This window comes from Rhea americana, unplaced genomic scaffold (assembly GCF_003343005.1).
Source record: "Rhea americana isolate MKP2758 unplaced genomic scaffold, rheAme1 scaffold_90, whole genome shotgun sequence".
NCBI classification, from domain to species: Eukaryota; Metazoa; Chordata; class Aves; order Rheiformes; family Rheidae; genus Rhea; species Rhea americana.
In genome coordinates this window covers 2,592,989-2,609,794 of record NW_028187089.1, presented here as the reverse complement: position 1 = coordinate 2,609,794, position 16,806 = coordinate 2,592,989, and the positions used below count along the sequence as shown (strand labels likewise).

Genomic DNA, 16,806 nt, shown 5'->3' with positions numbered 1-16,806 from the left:
GCGCTGCTGGGGGTTTTCTTGTTTCAAAGGGTGCGCTTGGTTGGGACCCTGGTGCCAGCCCGGCCCCGCTGGCGCGCTGGGTCCCCGGGTGGGCAAAGTGCCCCGGCCCCCGTCCCGTCGCGCCGCGGCGCTGCCTGGAGCCCAGCRGGCCCCTGCGGCGAGAGGCCAGCGCTGTGCGACCCGCTGCCTGGGTGCCGGCACGTGGGGTCCTGCTCCGTGGTGCACCCCAGGGTGGCGCGCCTGGGGTCTGCCGGTGTGCTTGGCAGCGCCCCACCGGGTGCCGCCAGGGCCCAGCTCCCTGTGCCCGCTCTTGCACCGAGGCGTGGGGGGCGGCAGGGTGGCTCRCCCTGCCTCTGCCCTCCCCCTCCCCCAGTTTGGGTGCCAGCCCCCGTGCGACTCGCAGGGCTCTGGGTGCCCAGCGACTTCGTGGGGGYGGTAGTGCTTGGCGGCGGCTTTGCAGCGCCGCCTGTGCCCGCCGAGGATGGTCCCGCGGCACRCGAGGAGTGGGATTCGGGGTCTCCGGGATGAGGTCCACCCCCGCATCCCCCCAGCTTTGCCGGGCCACCCTGCTCCGGCCGCCGCTAGCACGGGCGCAGCCTCATCGACCAACTTGGTGGGGGGGGGGGTAGGCACTGCGGGGCACGGCGGAGGCGAGGGGCGCTGGCGGGGCGGCCGAGGCCGTGTGCGAGGGGCCCGGCTCGGCCGACGCGGACCAAGGCGGAGCAGAGGGACGGCTGCAGGAAGAAACTCCGCCAGCACATCCGTTAGGCCGGCGCGGGGGGCGGCTGGCCCCCGTGGCCTGGGCGCCTGCTGGGCACGGCGCGGGGGGCAGCCGCCGCCTGGCTCCCGCCTCCCTGACGCTGCTCTGGCCTCGGCTGCGCCCCGCGTCCCCGTTTGGCTTGGGTGCGGCGCTGGCAGAAGGGAGGAGCCGGGCCCGAAYGCCTGGGCCCTTTCTGCCCCCATCCCAGCGGGGCGGTTGTTGCGGGGGCCGGAGGGGGGGGTGCCGGGCCGGGGGGCCGCTCCTGCCGCGTGTGCCGCTGCAGACAAAGGGGGCTTGTTCGAGCGCTCTGCGCGTTCGGGGCAGGGTCCCCTGGGGCAGCCGGCCCCGCCGCCCGGCAGAGGTGCGTGCGTGCGTGCCGGCGCGCGTGGGGAGGGGGGCAGCCCCTGCCCACAGCCTGGCGGGGTGTGTGTGGGGGGAACTGGGCCCCCGAGCCGGAAAGAAGTGGGGGGGGGGGGCGTCTGGAGGCTCAGAGAGTGAGCTCGGCTTTCCGCCCCGCTCCGGCTTGGAGCCCTTCCTCCGAGCGGGGCGGTGGCRAGGGCCCTCTGCGGGCACCGGTGCTCCCCTGGCCTGGCATGGTGCGGGGAGGGAAGTTTGCACGGCAGGCGCAGCTCGGGCACCCGTGTACCTGCCCCCCCTACCCCCACCCCCCACTCTCCGGGCAGGCAGCTGCTCCTGTCAGCCTGCCGATGCCCATCCCGCCCGGTGCCCGGAGCCGGAGGGCTGGTGTGCCCGCTGGCAGCATGGCAGGGCTGCGGCCACTCGGCTCGATTCACATGCTCAGCCCTGCCCTTGGCAGTGCCCAAATTGGTGGGCAAAGGACTGAGATAAAGCAGCAGCTGAGGTTGCTTCCAGTCCCTTTCCACGTGCCCCCGTGCCCTGGCAGCACTGCACGTGGCTCGGCCAGGTGCCTGCAGGCATCCTGGGGAGAGGAGTATGGCTGTGCCAACATTAGGGCCCAGTGTGAACACCGAGGGGCAGTGTCAGGGGAAATGCCCCAGAGCAGGGCTGCCCCAGAGCAGGGGAAATGCCCCAGGCGAGGCCCAGCAGGCAGCAAGGCTTGACTGCCAGGGCTGAGTTCATCGGTGGCGGAGGCAGAACAAGGAGTTGTTTGTGCCAGATTTAGTTCCTGGCCGGAGATGCCAGCTCTGCGCCCTGCCTGCCTGTCGCGGCGCGCGCAGTGTCCCAGACACCGCTCCAGCCCTGGCTGGGTCCCGCCGCCAGGCACCCTGTCACCCGCCGACTCAGCCCCGTTACCGCGACGGGTGGACTGGGGTGGGTGCTTCCCCCCTGCCAGACGTGGCCTGGCTCTGGGGCGCAGAAACGGGGGTGAAGCCACGCTCTGCCCTGCCCAGCCTCGGGCTCTGCACCCCCACGGTCACTGCGCCAGCCTTCCTAGGCACGGCCAGGTCTGAGGTGCTGGCACTGCAAACCTGCTGTCCCTGCCCATGCCAGGAGACACAGCTCCATGCCAGCACTGGTCTGCTGCCGGCTCTGGGGATGGGGGTGCTGCCTGCAGGGACAAAACAAGGGTTGCCTCAGTGCAGAGGAGAGGGAGCTGGGGGCAGCTTGGCAGTGCCAGGGAAGCCTTGACCCACACCAGCAGCCAGGGCATTGCTAAACCCTGCTCTCTGCCACATGCCCCTGTGCCAGCGGCCGGGGGGCACTGAGCAGGGATGCCTGGCACTCGGGAGGTCTCCTGCCCAGTTGCCCTACGATGCCYTTTCCCAACTCCTCCAGGTGCCAGCTCTGCCCACGAGAAAGGGGGCAACGYGCCCACATCCTGCTGTGCACCGGGGCTGGGAACGGGCACCCCGGGACACGTGCAGCGTGGCCAGGCTGCTTGGGAGCCGCGGCTGCCCCAGGCCCTGGGGCCTGGCTGCTGCCCAGGCTGCAGGTGTGGCRACAAGGCTGCGGGTGCTGCGGGTGCTGTGGGTGCTGCAGGCAGAGCTTGTTTCTCCGCTGGGCCAAGCGTGTCAGGACAGCCTGGGGGAGCCCAAAGGTGAGATGAACGCAGGGGCCTTGGCACAGKGTCCTACCGGATTTGCCTGCCACCTTGGGGGTGGCTTTAGGATCCAGCCAGGTCCGGGTCCCGTAGCTGGGCAGGACGTGGAGGGAGCTGGCGGAGTCCCCGGGCGCTGTGCCCCAGGAATGCCCATGCCCGGGGGCTGCTGCTGGTGGTGCAAATCCCAATAGGCAGCTGCCAGCCATGCCCTGGCTGGGGGTGCCAGATGCACGTGTGTTCCCTGAGGCGGTGAGTTTAGGGGTCTGGGCAGCGCCTGGTGCCCCTGTGCCCCAGCAGTGGGCTTGGGGCAGATGGCAGGGGCTCTGTGCCATGCTGGGGCTGCCTGCTCTGGGCTTTTGCCCTGCCCTGTTGGCCCAGCGGAGCAGGCAGATGGCCTCAGACCACATCCTGGGCGGACTGTGCCCGGCAGGCAGCTGAGCTTGGCCTGGCACTGAGAGCGGGCTAGCCTGGCCCCTGGGCTCCTCTTTGCTTTGGGGGTGTTCGGTGATGCCAGCACTTCCCTGGACCCGGCATCCCCCCTCTGTGCCAAGGGCATGAGGGAAGCCCTGTGCTGCCCCATGCCCTCTGCTCGTGCTGGGAAGCGCTCTGTCTCCTGCTTCTGGAGTTGGCACTGGCCAGAGGCTAAGGCATGCCCAGCTCCATGCTGCCCGGTTGTATTACCACCCCACAGCCTGGCAGCAAGCTACGGGGTGCAAGGGGCTGGGCACCAGGATTCCTGGTGCTGCCAAAGCAGCAGATTTGGCCAAAATAACAAAAATGCATGCCAAGCCGCAGCAACAGGTTGCCCGTCCTCCCTCCCTCGGGCGGCTGCTGTGCCAGGGCTGCCCGCGGCCGCACCTACCTGGCAGCCTCCTCTGGGGTGCAAAGCGCCCCGTGCACGACTTGACGGCATCCCTGCAGTCCCGCTGGAAGAGCCTGAGCTCGAAATGCCCACTTGCCTGGCTCCTGCCGGCGTGCCTGGCGGTGGCGAGCGGGGGGCTCGGCGTGCCGGCCCGGGGGGGGCTGGCATCCATGCCTGACAAAGGGCCCTTGTACCGCCTGCGCCTGCGGGGGAATCTGCTGGGAAGGGACATTTTTCTTCTTCCCCCAATGTCCTTTCTTTGCTCAGAAATTCATGTGACCGGGCTGGGGAGGGGAGCCCAGCGGGCCGCTCGGCAGCGGCAGATCCGCCRGGCTCTGCAGAGCGGCGGCGGGCTACCCGGAGCGGAGGTGGTGGTGGGGGGCACCCCGTTTTCAGAGCCTCGCCAACCTCTCCTGCGCCGTGGGGCTTTTCCCCTGGGAAGGTGCTGTGGTTGTTGGGGGTGGGGGGGCATGATGCTTCCCAACCTGTGGATGCCCTGGCTGCCCTGTCCGAGGCTGTGCCCCCGGCTGACGCCCGTCTCCGTCACCCAGGTGGAGGACGGTGGGAAGGCAGCCCTGTCCCGCAAGCTGCAGCCGGGCGATGAGCTGGTGAACATCAGCGGGACCCCGCTGTACGGCTCGCGCCAGGAGGCCCTCATCCTCATCAAGGGCTCCTACCGCACCCTGAAGATGATCGTCCGCAGGTTGGCAGGGTCGCGGGCGGGTGCCAGGGGCGGGGGGCAGTGCGCGTTGCAGGCAGGAAAGCGGCCAAGGGGGGGGGCATTGCCTGCTGTGGGTTGAGCCCCCAGGTTGACTCCAGATGCCCTCAGTGCCGGTCTGCGGTCTGAGCTRAAGGTGCCTTGTGCCAGGGAGGGGGCCAGGCTGGGTGCTGGTTGCAAGTAGATCCCCGTTCCCCCTGGCTGGGGCAGAGGGAGGGCACGGCACCCCGCGCTGTGGCACCCTGCTGCCCGTTGGGCAGAGTGGGAGGTGGTGCAGAGCTCCCCCAGTGCCCGGAGCCGTTTTGGGGGGGGGGGGGCAGAGGCACGGGCTGCCGTCCCTCTCGCAACGCCTGGGCGTTATCTCTGCGCTCGCTCGCTCCTCTCCCTTCCTGCTGCCTCCCGGCGCCCGCCCCCGCGCCGGCTGCCCCGGGAAGGAAGGGGAGGCAGGGCTGCTTGCTGCGTGCCCCCCCCCCCCCGCCACTGTCCCAGCTGCCCAGATTCACTCCCGTGGCCGCCACGGAGCCGATCGCCGGCTCCTGCGCCTGGGCGGCCRCTCCCGGGACACAGGGAGGCTGGTGCGGTTCAGGGCAGCACCCCGGGGCAGCGGAGGGGGCCAGGGGCTCGTGCCACTGGTGCCTGGCAGGATTTGGCCTCATCCATGGTGAGTTTGGGGGCCCCGGGGCAGGGAGGGACCCCTGCGTCCCCAGGTCCCTCTGCTCCCTCCCCCTCAGCTGTGCGCTMGTGCCTGCGATGGGCACCCAGCTGAGCTCTGCCCTGCTTGTCTCGCCCACTGCGGACCCATTTGTCCTGCCCTGCAGGGACCTGGCATCTCCTCCTTGGTATCCTCTGCGCCTGCAAGGTGAAGGCCCCCTTGTGCCTGCCTGTGAGGGATTAGGGGCTAAGTCAAGCCTGTGGTGGGGATGTGGAGGTGTCTCCAAGGTCCCTTTGGAGGGCATTGCCCTGGCTTTTCTCCTCTGAGGCAAACCTTCCCAGACTGGGTTGTCCTTTGGAGCGATGCCCACCAAAGGTGTGGCTGTGGGGGAATGGCGCGGGCACAAGGAGTGGGCAGAGGAGGCTGTGAAGCCATGCAGGGCATCTGGCACGTAGTATCGTGCTGGAGACCAACCCTGCAGGGCGAGAGCACTGCCCGCTTGCTCCGTTGTGCCATGCTTCTAAGTTCAAAAAGTCGGTGGTGCCCGTGGAGGTGGTCAAATCCCATGGCTCCAACAGCTGAAGCTGTGGAGAGGCTCAAGCTTGTGCTGGGCCACGGGGAAAGCAAATTGAGGCGGTGGCCAGCAGGGCTCCTTAGATGGCCCGGCATACTGTGCCCCATGGCCCTCTGCCCGCTGGGTCATTGCCCAGGCGCGGCTTGGCTCCCTGAGGCTGATTCAGGGCTATGTTTAGCTTGGTGCCTTGTTGAAGCCGGCACTGAGGATGCTTTAGGAAGCAACTCCGGCCTCCCCTTCCCACAGTTCCCGAGACACCTGGACCAGGGGATGCCGGAGTGGCTGGGAACAGACAGGGGAGCGCTGGCGAAGTGGGGTGACTGCTGCAGTGGGCCTGTGGGGTGCCCCCACCTCCTTTCCAGAGCCAGACACTCTCAGAGCTGGACCCTCCTCTTCTCTGCTACCCCCCTTGGGCGGGTGCTGGCCTGGGGGGGACAGGAAGCCCTGTAGGAAGTGACTTCAGCCCCGGTTCCTCGGCCCGGCTTCCTCCCCATTCTTGTCCTCTCCCGTTGTTGCTCTTGGCAGGAGGAACGTGCCCATTCTCCGGCCCCATTCCTGGCATGTGGCCAAGCTCTCCGAGCTCCGTCCCGACGCCACTGCCATGCACTGCCCCACTGACACCTTCAGCCTCTCCTGGCCCTCGGGATGTGATGTCAGGTGAGCCCATGGGGCGGCTGCGGGATGTGGGAAGGGAAGGGGCGTAAGGAGTACCTGCTTGGCCCATTGCAATGGGGTGGGAYGGAGTGCGCGGGGCAGGGGAGGCTTGGGGAATCCTGGGGTGGTTCTTGCTGAGGTCCTTCACTTGCTTGCCCCTTGCCGGTGCCCCACATCACTGCTGGGCATCCCCCCTGCATCCTGCTGTGGCAGCCTGGAGGGGTATTGCTCTGCCCGCCCGGGCCGTGGGCAGTGGGGCAGGGTGTCAGCACGGAGGCCGGGCTCTCAGCCTGCCTCTCTGAATGCCGACGCCTTTGTGGTCCAGGCGCAGTGGGCCCCGGGGTCTCTTTCCCTGGCCTTCTGCACCCTCTGCCCCTGCTCTTTGCTCTCCGGCTCACAGTCCCCCGCAGGAAGGGGCGGTGGCTGCTGCTGGAGCCAGCGAGAAGCTGATGAATCCCAGCGTTCCCCCGGCTGGAGCCGGGCAAGTCCCAGGGGCTGGGGCGGGCTGGCGGGCAGAGTCACGTGCACCCCCGTGCTCTGGGCATCCTACGGGTGTAAAGGCGRCATCGGGCGCAAAGGCGGCGTCGGCGTCCACCAGGCCCATTTCRCCGGGGGTGGGAAGTGGTTTGTGGCTGGTGGAAGAGCTGAGCAGGGGGCAGAGGGGCTGGGGGGCTGCGGCACTGCTAATGCTGGCGCCCTGTGGCTGGCAGAGAGCTGTCGCTGCAGTGGAACCCGCTGTCCCGGCACTGCAGCACGGACAAGAGCAGCTCCATTGGGAGCATGGAGAGCCTGGACCAGCCCAGCCAGGCCTACTACGAAGGGAACCCCTCGCCCGTTGACCAGGGCCTGTACCACAACAAGCGGGACTCGGCCTACAGCTCCTTCTCCGCCAGCTCCAACACCTCCGACTGCGCCCTCTCCCTCCGTCCCGAGGAGACGTCTTCCACCGACTCTATCCTCCAGGGCCTGGCCCCCTGCAAGCACCCGGACGGGCGCTACCTCCAGACGGGCGCCGACGGCGCGGAGTCACCCGGCCGTGCCAACCGGCATCCCGAGCAGTGCCCACGTGACAGCAGCCCGGCTGGATCCTGGCGAGTGCCAGCGCCTCCCCAGCCGCCGGTGAGGAGAGACAGCCTCCGAGCGTCCCCGGCCGGTGGTGTGGAGCGGCGCAGGGCGTCCATGCCGGCTGACTCCCTGCAGAACAAGTGCAGGTGGATCTCCGACACCTTCCTGTGCCAGCGTGACAAGGACCTGGAAGGCTCCTGTGGGCACATGCCAGGGRTGTATCCTGGGCATGCGAAGGACCGTCTCTCCTCTGAGCAGTATTACATGCTGAGCTCCCAGCCGGAGCACTGCCCAGCCAACACGGAGCAGCTCCTGGTGGAGAGCGTGGAGCACGTGCATGGGGACCGGCCATACGAGGATGGTGGCGGGCACCCAATGCCGGACGCCAGGCCAGACGTGGCAGGTGACAGCCAGTCACTGGCTCCCCTCGGCTGCCACGCGCCGCACCGGCACAGCGCCCCGGAGCAGCTGCTGGCCTCCCAGCTGCGTTGCCTGCAGGTGGGGGCGGGCAGCAGCGGGCGAGCCTCACCAGCCTCGCCAGCCCATGACGGGCACCGCTGGACGCTGTCCCCRCTGCACGCCGAGCACCGGCTGGAGGGCAACCGTGCACCAGGCGCTGGGGACACGGGGGCCGCCGAGACGCCCGGGGGCTGTGTCGCTGACACCCCACGCTGCCAAGAGACATACCGTCGCCTGCCACCCTACCGCTGCTGCCCGGAGCTGCCGCGAGCCTGCGGGCACAGCGGCGAGCCAGCCAGCGGTGGCCTGACGCCCGCTCACAGCGTGGAGACGCTGGTGGAGGAGGAGGGCAAGGAGGGCCGGGCGGGGGGCCGGCGAGCGGGCGCCCCTCACCACCGCTCGGCTCAGATGCGGCGCCGCAGCGACCGCTTCGCCACCAACCTGCGCAACGAGATCCAGCGGCGCAAAGCCCAGCTGCAGAAGAGCAGGGGCTCCGCGGCGCTGCTGCGCGGCGAGGAGCCTGTGGAGGAGGCCGACGAGGTGGCGGAGCCCGGCTGCGCGGAGGGGCCGCGGGCCCGAGCGGAGCGCCTGAGCCCCGCGCCGAGTGAGGACGGCCGGCGTCCCGCCTGCGCGGGCAGCCGTGATGCCGCTGGCCCCGAGCTGGCGCCCGTCCCCAAAGGGCTGCCGTCCCCCGAGCGCGAGGGGCAGCGGTCGGCGCCGGTGGGCAGGGGACGCTGGCGCTGGTCCCCTGAGCGCAARCTGCAGCCGCAGCGGTCCCCGAGCCCTGGCGAGCCAGAGGGCTACGGCAAGGGGCAGGAGGTGCCGGGGTCGCCGCTGCGGGCCGACGATGAGGCTGTCCTGCTGCCTTTCGCTGACCGGCGCAGGTTCTTCGAAGAGAGCAGCAGGCCCTTGCCTGCCCGGCGTGCCCAGCCCAGCACCTACCGGGCCAAGGCGGGCGAGTCCAATGCCTTCCAGCCTGTGGGCGCCGAACACCGCGACTCCCGGCGCCTGTCCCTCGACCAGCCRTACGGGCCGCCCTCACCTGCTCGGCCCGGCTCCACTGGCCCGTACGCCGASTGCTGCCGGGAGCAGCCCGCCTACTACGAGCCGCTGGCGCGGCACAGGGAGTTCGAGTACCTGCGGGCCATCCCRTATGCCTACGGGGGCCCGGGCCCCGTGCGCCGCGAGCCCTGCCACTACTGCTCTGGTGACATGTGTCCCTCGCTGCTGCCCCACGGCTACCGCTGCCCGCCGCCRCCTTCCTGGACGCGCTGCTCCGACTGCTACTGCCCGTCCTCCCACGCTGCGCGGGAGGAGAGCGATGCCTGGCCGCCCCGGAAAGCCTTCACTCCGGTGAGTGAGCCACTGCCAGCGGGCTGCTGCCATCGCCGCTGGGTGCTCCGGGCTCTCCCCCTCAATGCCCCAGGGGGCCCGGCAGCGCCTCCCCCTCCTCAGTGCCGTGCCCGCGCTTCCTGCGTGTCCGCCCCCCTCTCCCGGGACGCGCGACATCGGTGYGGTGCCCGCGGCCCCTGGCTGGGGGAGGCGCCCAAGGGAGGGCCGATCCTGCCATTCACGCTCCGTCTGATTCCCCCTCCTAGGAATTTCCTCTGGACGAGTGGGAGCCGCCGGCAATAAACAGGAAAACCAGTCAGTCCGTGAGGTAGGCGCCGGCGGGGGGTTGGGGGGGGGGCACCCGTGTAGCTTGGCAGGAAACCTCCGGAGGTGTCTGCTACGAGGAGAGTGGGMTGGAGCCGGGGGCCGCAGGGTGGCGCGCGCCATTGCTTCAGGGTTGCGACGTGTGATGTGACCCCGTTAGCTGGGCGCTTGGGCTGGGCGCTCAGGGCCTGTCCCGGGGTGAGTGGGCTGTGGGTGAGGGGCAGGGGTGGAGATGCTCCCCGGGGAGTGGGGCGGAAGGAGGGCACAGGTGCCCTGCTGAGCGTTGTGCCAGGGCTGAGGAGCGCCTGCCACCGGTAGCTCTCCGACCCAGCGCCTTTCCCCCACCAAGGGAGCTGGGTGCCTCCATCCCACGTTGGACAGCTGGGGAAACTGAGGCAGGGGCAGGCGGCGCCCTGCTGGCCTGGCTGCTGGGGAGGCTGGTGGCACTCTGGCCGCTTGGCCCGAGCCCTCCCGAGCGGCCCCCGCTGCCGGGGCCTGCCGGGGCCGGGCGCCGTGGCGAGTGACGGTGTCGGGGGYGGCGGGTGTCCTCTTTGCCTCCGCAGCGAGCTCTCCCGCTACAGACTGGGCTTCCCGAGGTTTGGCCCCTTCCGCCCCTGCTTCGAGACCGCTGAGCAGGAGTGGCCGCCGTGCTACCGGGCCACGTCCACGCACGACCTCTCGTGGGATGGCGAGCGGCCGGCCCACTCCCCTGAGAGCCCCCCAGAGCCCCCGCAGCGCCCGCTGCGGGGCAGAGCCTTCTCCGAGAGCCATCTCAACCTGCAGCCTCCCAGYCCCCGGGGCCGGGACAGGAGGGACCTGCCCTGTGCCAAGCTGGAGCCRCCCAAAAAGAAGGGCCCGCCGCCCCCCCGGCCTCCGCCCCCCAACTGGGAGAAGTACAGGCCGCGGCGGCCTTCGCACCAGCAGCTCTGCCCGCCGGGCGGCCCGGGGCCTGGTGGGGCCGCGGCGCTGGAGCAGCCGCGGGCACTGTCCCGCGGAGCGGCCGAGGTGGCGCGGGAGCGCTCGCGGAGCCTCCCGCCGGAGCAGGCGGGCAGGCCCCGCGGGCACGGCACCGAGCCGGCGGAGCGCCCCGGCGCCCACCTCCACGGCCCCAGCTCGCTCCGGAGGACGCCGGAGCCCGACGCCGGTGCTGACGACTTCTGCAGGCAAGTGGCGCCGCCTCAGCGACCCGCGAGGCGCCAGGCGGCCCCTCGCTGCCCCTGGAGCGTGCCAGGCGCTGCCAGCTCGCCGCGGGGGGCTGGAGTGGGTGCTGGGGGGAGGCGGGGGCCTGGTCCCGCTGTGGTGCCGCGGGCCTTGCTGCAGAGCTGTCCTCGTACCGGGGGCTCCTTGCACGGCACCGGGCCCGGTCACMGCCCTGCCTGTCCCCCGCCCTGCGTGCCGGGGCCGGCGGGTTTCGGCCATGACGGGCCTTCTGTCCCCACAGCGCTTTTGTCCTGCTTGCTGGGCATCCCCACGCCCGAGTGCTCGATGGCCCCGGCTGCGGCCGGCCGGCCGCCCTTCCATGGGAGGGGAACGTCCCCGACTTCCCTCCTGGCGCTGCTAGCTTCCCGTGACTGAAGGGGACACGGTGCGCCGGGGCCCCGTCACCCGCGGGCGCCGGCGGGCGAGCCGCTCTGGCCTGCTGGCGCCCCTGACGCCGGGGCTCGGCTCYGCAGGTCGGACGAGGCTGGCGAGGAGCGGGCGAAGGCCGGAGCCCGCTGGGAGAAGGAGGAGCAGCCCCAGTGGCTCGGCCGGAGCTGGGACCGGGCCTGGGCCGGCCCCTGTGGCACAGGTGAGTGCCCCCCGCCTGTCCCCAGTCTGGGGGCCGTGCTGGCTGGTGATGCCCCTCACATGGGGCCCTTCTCCTCTGCCCGCAGCCCCCGAGGAGCCGGAGGCAAGCCCGGAGATGCCGGAGGGAGCGGGCCGCCGGCCCCAGCCCCGCCGTGTCGACTCGGAGGAGCTGATGTGGGACGTGGCAGGCCGGGACCGCTCCCTCGCCGGCATCCTCGTGCCGCCGGCCGCCCTCGTCACCGCCGCYGAGCTCATGGGCGAGCTGTTGGCCGTGGGCGACCGCCGAGCCTGGAAGGAGCGTTTCCAGCCGGAGTGGCGCCCGGAGGCCGCGGCGCAGGAGAGGTAAGGCCAGCGCAGCGCTGCTGCTGGCCTGGGCATAGCCCTGGCGACGTGGAGGATGTGGCGGCTCGGTTCTGCCTGCGGCGCTGCCCCAGCGCCCAGCTCCCTAGCAGGGCCGCTCTCCCCACAGGCTGGAGGCAGAACCCACCTCGCCACCCCCCGGGGGTCCCGCCAGCCCCACATCCTACTCTGCCTATTACAACACTTCGGCGGGCAAAGCTGAGCTGCTCAACAAGATGAAGGACCTGCCGGAGGTGGCGGAGGGGAGCTCGGAGGATGACGAGGTCGATCACGAGCTGGTGGAGAAGAAGGTAAAGCGGGCACTGCTGGGGCTGGAGCCAGGACGCAGGATAAGACGTGGGGGCAGTACCGGGCTGCGCCTGCCGAGTGGGAGTGGGACGGCTTGGCCCCACGAACCCCTGGGGGACGCAGGGGTCCCTGCTGCCTGCCTCTTCCCAGTGGGGGGAATGGGGCCCAGGCGTCCGGGGGCATCTGACCTCTCTGCTCACATAGATGCAGCTGATTGAGAGCCTGAGCCGGAAGCTATCGGTGCTGCAGGAGGCGCAGCGGGGGCTGCAGGAGGACATCAGCGCCAATGGGGCGCTGGGGGAGGACCTGGCAGCCCGCCTGCAGGCCCTCTGCACACCCGGCGAGTTTGACAAGTACCGCCTCTTCGTGGGCGACCTGGATAAGGTGGTGAACCTGCTGCTCTCACTCTCGGGGCGCCTGGCCCGTGTGGAGAACGCGCTCAACAGCCTGGGGCCACACGCCTCCGCCGAGGACAAGGTGGGCGTGTGCCAGGGTAGGGGGCACCTGGGGTGCTGGGCGGGCACAGGGGTGGCCCACAGGGCTCAGCCTGCTGCCAGGCCTCCAACACCACCTGTCTCGCCCACAGCTGGCCCTGCGGGAGAAGAAGCGGCAGCTGGCAGCGCAGCTGGAGGATGCCAAGGAGCTGAAGGAGCACGTGGGGCGGCGGGAGAAAGCGGTGGGCGCCATGGTGGCGCGGTACCTGCGCGACGAGCACCTCCAGGACTACCAGCACTTTGTCAAGATGAAGTCGGCCCTCATCACTGAGCAGAGGGAACTGGAGGAGAAGATCAAACTGGGCCAGGAGCAGCTCCGCTGCCTCCGGGAGAGTCTAGGCCAGGCCCCCATGGGCTGTTAGCCCCATGCCCAGGCCAGCTGGCCTCCCCTCGCCTGGGCAGCGCAGGCTCGGCTCTGCCTGCAGCTACACTCCGAGCTCGCCAGTGCCTTGTAGTTGCAAGGGGCCCCTGCAGACCATGGGTGCCTCTTTGCCCCCCCACCCCAGAACGGGGGTTGTGGCTGGCTGTGGCCAGCCCCAGCAGAGCGAGAGTCTTCCTGGGGCCAAGGCGGCAGACAGGTGCTTGCAGTGCGCTGCCCCTGCTGCCTGCCGTCTTCCCAGCGGCACAGAGAGCCGCCACTACCAAAGCAGATCCGGCCCCTTGCTGGCTCGTGTTTGTCTGTCTGTCCATCCCCTGCAAATTATTTATTTTTTTACTTTACCAAGCAGGGGAGGAGGCACCAGAACTTAATGCCAGCTGTGGGCACCGGCAGTGGAGGGGACTTGGTGCTACAGAGCAGTCCTGGGTAAGGAGCCCAGATGGTGAAGGGGTGGACCCTTCACCCTAGTTTGCCTCTGCCCACTCCGGCTGCATCCCCCTCCTTTTCCTGGAAATCAGTGCCCGTCTCACGGCTGCTGCTGCACCACGTGCCTTAAAAGCCAGAGATGCCACAGGGCCTCGCCAAGCAGTGCCTGCAAGGGTTAAACTCTCCTCTCTGTCTGGTCAGTCTGATGAGCTCCAGCTCTGTCCATCTGGCCAGCCGGAGCTGGAGGAATGTGCTGGGGAGCTGCCCCAGCCCCTCGGCCCCCAGCATCCTCTTCCTCTCCATTGTGTCTGAAACAATGGCTCTGGCCAGTGGGCACTTAACCCACTCCCTGCCAGCCCCACAGCAGGCAAGCCCTGCACGTGGGGCGCAGCAGGATTGGCACAGCTGGGACCTTGTGGCCATAGCAGCCCCCGTCCCCTGTGGAGAGGACACGGGGATGGGTGCTGTGCCATGGCGTGGGACTGCAGGTACCACTGTCATGAGTGATGTTGGCATGGGGCCTCCCCAGCCATGGCCCGACAGCAAAAAACTCCTGCAGAGACCAAAGAGGGCTCATGCCCTCCACCCCTCAGTGCCCCTTCCTGCCCTGGCATCCAAAAATAGCACTTAAACCTCACCCTGGGTCCTCACTTCTGCCCTGCAGAAACAGCACCTGTTGGGGGGGGGGGGGCTCCTGGCACCACTGGGGCTGCTGCAGCCAGATGTGGCAGCCCCACCAGCACTGGCAGTGCCAGACGTCTGCTCCGCAAATTATGTGGCCCCACAGCTGGGTGCTGGACCTGGTGGCAGCACGGAGGTGGGCTCCATGGCTCTGAGGGGTCATTCCTTGGGCTGCCTCTTCCATGCCAGCTGAACCCTCTGCAAACCTTCACCAGGCTGGCYGCACAACTTGGGTGCCCACACATCCTCATAGCTCTGCTGGCAGAGGGTGCTGAGCCCCCCGGCTCCCCTCCAGCCCGTTGGACACCACTCCCTGATGCCTACACAGCTCTGGCCCTCATGCGCTCCCTGCCAGGGGCTGCTTCCCCCTCCATGTCTGTCATCTCAGCTGCCACCCGTGTCCACGTGGGACCATTGCTAGGACCAAAGAGTGGCTGGACCTCCCTGAGGAGCAGCCAGTGGGATTCGGGGCGTGCAGGAGGGACACGATATGCTGCTCTCAGGTGTGTGCTGTGTTGCTGGTGGTTGACCTGCAGTCACTGAGCAGCACAGGCGTCTGCTGGGAAGGAGCGTGCCGGTGCCAGTGCTGGTGCCAGCACTGCTTGCTGTCCTCTCGCCAAGTGCTGCTGTGCTTCTCACACACTAAAGGAGCAGCGGTTGCTGCGCAGCCAACCAAGCTGTCTTGTGTGGTTTGTTTCCATGTCCTGGCACGTTGCAACTGGCTGGGTGGCCCTGGGGATGGCTGTTGCCCACCTCGGGTGGGGGAACGTTCCAGTGGGGGCCAGATGRGCCCTGTTGAGCTCAAATCCCCTTGGGGCCCTGTCACCTGACAGTGATGCCCTGCAGAGCCAGCAGGTACCGTGGCAGTGCAGAAGCCAAGGCTTTATCTTATCCCAGGAGAGGGATGTGGGGTCTTCTGTGCCCCATCATACCAGGCTGATTGGGGGCGGGCGACGATGCCTGGACCATTCCTGGATACACACAGAGGGGACACAGGCAGCATCTGAGCGGGCTTCTGCTCATACCTTTGCCCATGGCACTCACTGCCATGGCATCACTGGTCTCACAAGCCCCAGGGTGGGCAGGGGGGCATATTACGCTGGGCTGCGTGGCTGCTGGGAGCTTTAGGTCAGAGGCACTGGTGAGGGGGTGCCCCTGTGGCCCCAAAGCACTGCTGGAGTGGTGCCTGCAGCTCACAGGGATGGCTTGGTGCCCCCACTGAGCTGGCTCAGCCCTGCCAGCTCACAGGGCTGTGGGGTAATGTTAGCCACTGGAGTGTGGCGGGGGGGCACCAGCGTCACGGCTGCTGACCTCTCGCCGGCTGGGCACCATCTCGGCTGCCAGGTTCTCCGTGCCAGTGGGCTGGGCACTGCCTGCCACCACAGCACGGGGTGTCACGGCCTGGCCTGGCGTCCCCTGCCCACGCCAGGCGGCCCGGCGCCTGGGCCGAGGTGCGCGAACACCCAGGGCTGCTGGGCAGCCGTGGTGCAAAGTCGCAGCTGGCCGCTGGATGGCACCAGCACACGTGTGTGAGCACACGCACACAGGTGAGCACACGCGGGGGGCGCGCGCACACGCATGCACATGGGCGCGTGCACATGATTGTGAGCACACGCACGTGTGGGTAGGCCCAGGCACACACAGGCGGGTGCCTGTATGTGCGCTTGAACACGTGGCCCCCTGCAAGCTGGCACAGGCACACCAGGGCGTGCATGCACTCGCCTGTGTTCACTCGCACACCTGGCTGAACGCATGCACGTGCATGTGAGCACCTGCATGGGCAAGTTATGCCCACGCATCAGAGCATGTGCATGCATGGCTGGAAGCAGGCACACGTGTGAACACATGGACACACGGGTGAACATCTGCCCACTCGTGAGCACACATTGGCATGGGTGAAGATGGACACACATGGATGGCCTCTTGCACATGCGGGTGAGTGCGTGTGCAGATGCGTGGATGTACACGCCTGTGTGAGTGCACGCATACCAGTAAATGTAGGTATATGTGGGTGAGCACACGCACACTTGTCTGTGTTCCCCATGATGCATTTGAAACCTGCCTGCCCCTCTGTGCTGTCCTCATGGCTACCAGGTGGGATCACAGACCCCAGTCCCCAAGGGCTGGTAGGAAGGAGGCACCACTACACTGCTGAGCATCCTGGCTGTCAGCACCTAGGCTGACTGTGGCCACACTAGTCTGCAAACAGTGTGTTTGGGCCCAGGGTGGGGGATCCTGGGGATCTCTGTGGGGAGCTGCAGTCCAGCAGGCTCGTCTTACAATATGGTAGCCCAGCACCCGCAGGCCCAGATCTCCTGGCTTCCCAGAAGCTCAGACAGAGGTGGGACTGCTGTAGGAGCTGCTGACCTTGGTGTCTGTCCCCTTCTTACCATAATTCCTCCACTTTACAGACCTCCATCTGCTCCTCACCCCCTGGTCTTTAGGACACTATGAACTGGCAGGGTGATGGGTGTGTGCAAAAGGGTAGTGGTGCTGCAGTGAGGGCCAGCAGTGCTACCACCATGGGAAACACAGAGACCCAAAATTCTCCAGCCASGGCCAAATCCACTCCTTCCTGCCCCAGCTTATTACCGGCACATGTAGGGTGCGGCCATGGCCCTGGGATGCCCAGCAGTCTCCTCCAGAGCTGTGTGTGTAGGGTGGGGTGGGGGGGCAGATCATGGAAGGGGCTGCAGCTTTGGAGGGATGTAGGACACTCGTGTCTGGGCCTGTCCAGTTTCCAGCACAGGGGGTTCTGTAGCACCCGTGGAGGAAGGGCTGCTCCCGGAGAGGCCCGTAGCACCTCGTGCTGTGGCACTGGCCTGGGATCCACTGGCGCCTGTGAGTCCTGGCCCACGGCTGCCTCTGGGGACAGGCAAACCGGTCTCCTGAGGGTAGCGGAGGCGCCTTTGGGGCCACGCACGAGTGAGCGTGCAGGCGCGTGAATCCCTGTTGCTCCGCATGCAC

The 16,806-nt window shown here is 68.5% G+C and overlaps 1 protein-coding gene across 4 annotated transcripts in view; it reads left to right on the top strand.

The window, feature by feature from the left end:
* Positions 1-14,511, top strand: part of SHROOM4 (shroom family member 4) — a 15,385-nt gene extending 874 nt beyond the window's left edge. The window contains exons 2-11 of one of the 4 annotated variants that reach the window (XM_085324344.1): positions 4,197-4,348; positions 6,115-6,246; positions 6,954-9,120; positions 9,366-9,427; positions 9,987-10,586; positions 11,097-11,212; positions 11,298-11,553; positions 11,681-11,861; positions 12,064-12,336; positions 12,446-14,511. In XM_085324344.1, coding sequence (XP_085180470.1) covers positions 4,197-4,348; positions 6,115-6,246; positions 6,954-9,120; positions 9,366-9,427; positions 9,987-10,586; positions 11,097-11,212; positions 11,298-11,553; positions 11,681-11,861; positions 12,064-12,336; positions 12,446-12,715 — 4,209 coding nt within the window. In that variant the 3' untranslated portion in view covers positions 12,716-14,511. 4 annotated transcript variants of the gene reach the window in all.
* The last annotated feature ends 2,295 nt before the right edge of the window (positions 14,512-16,806 follow it).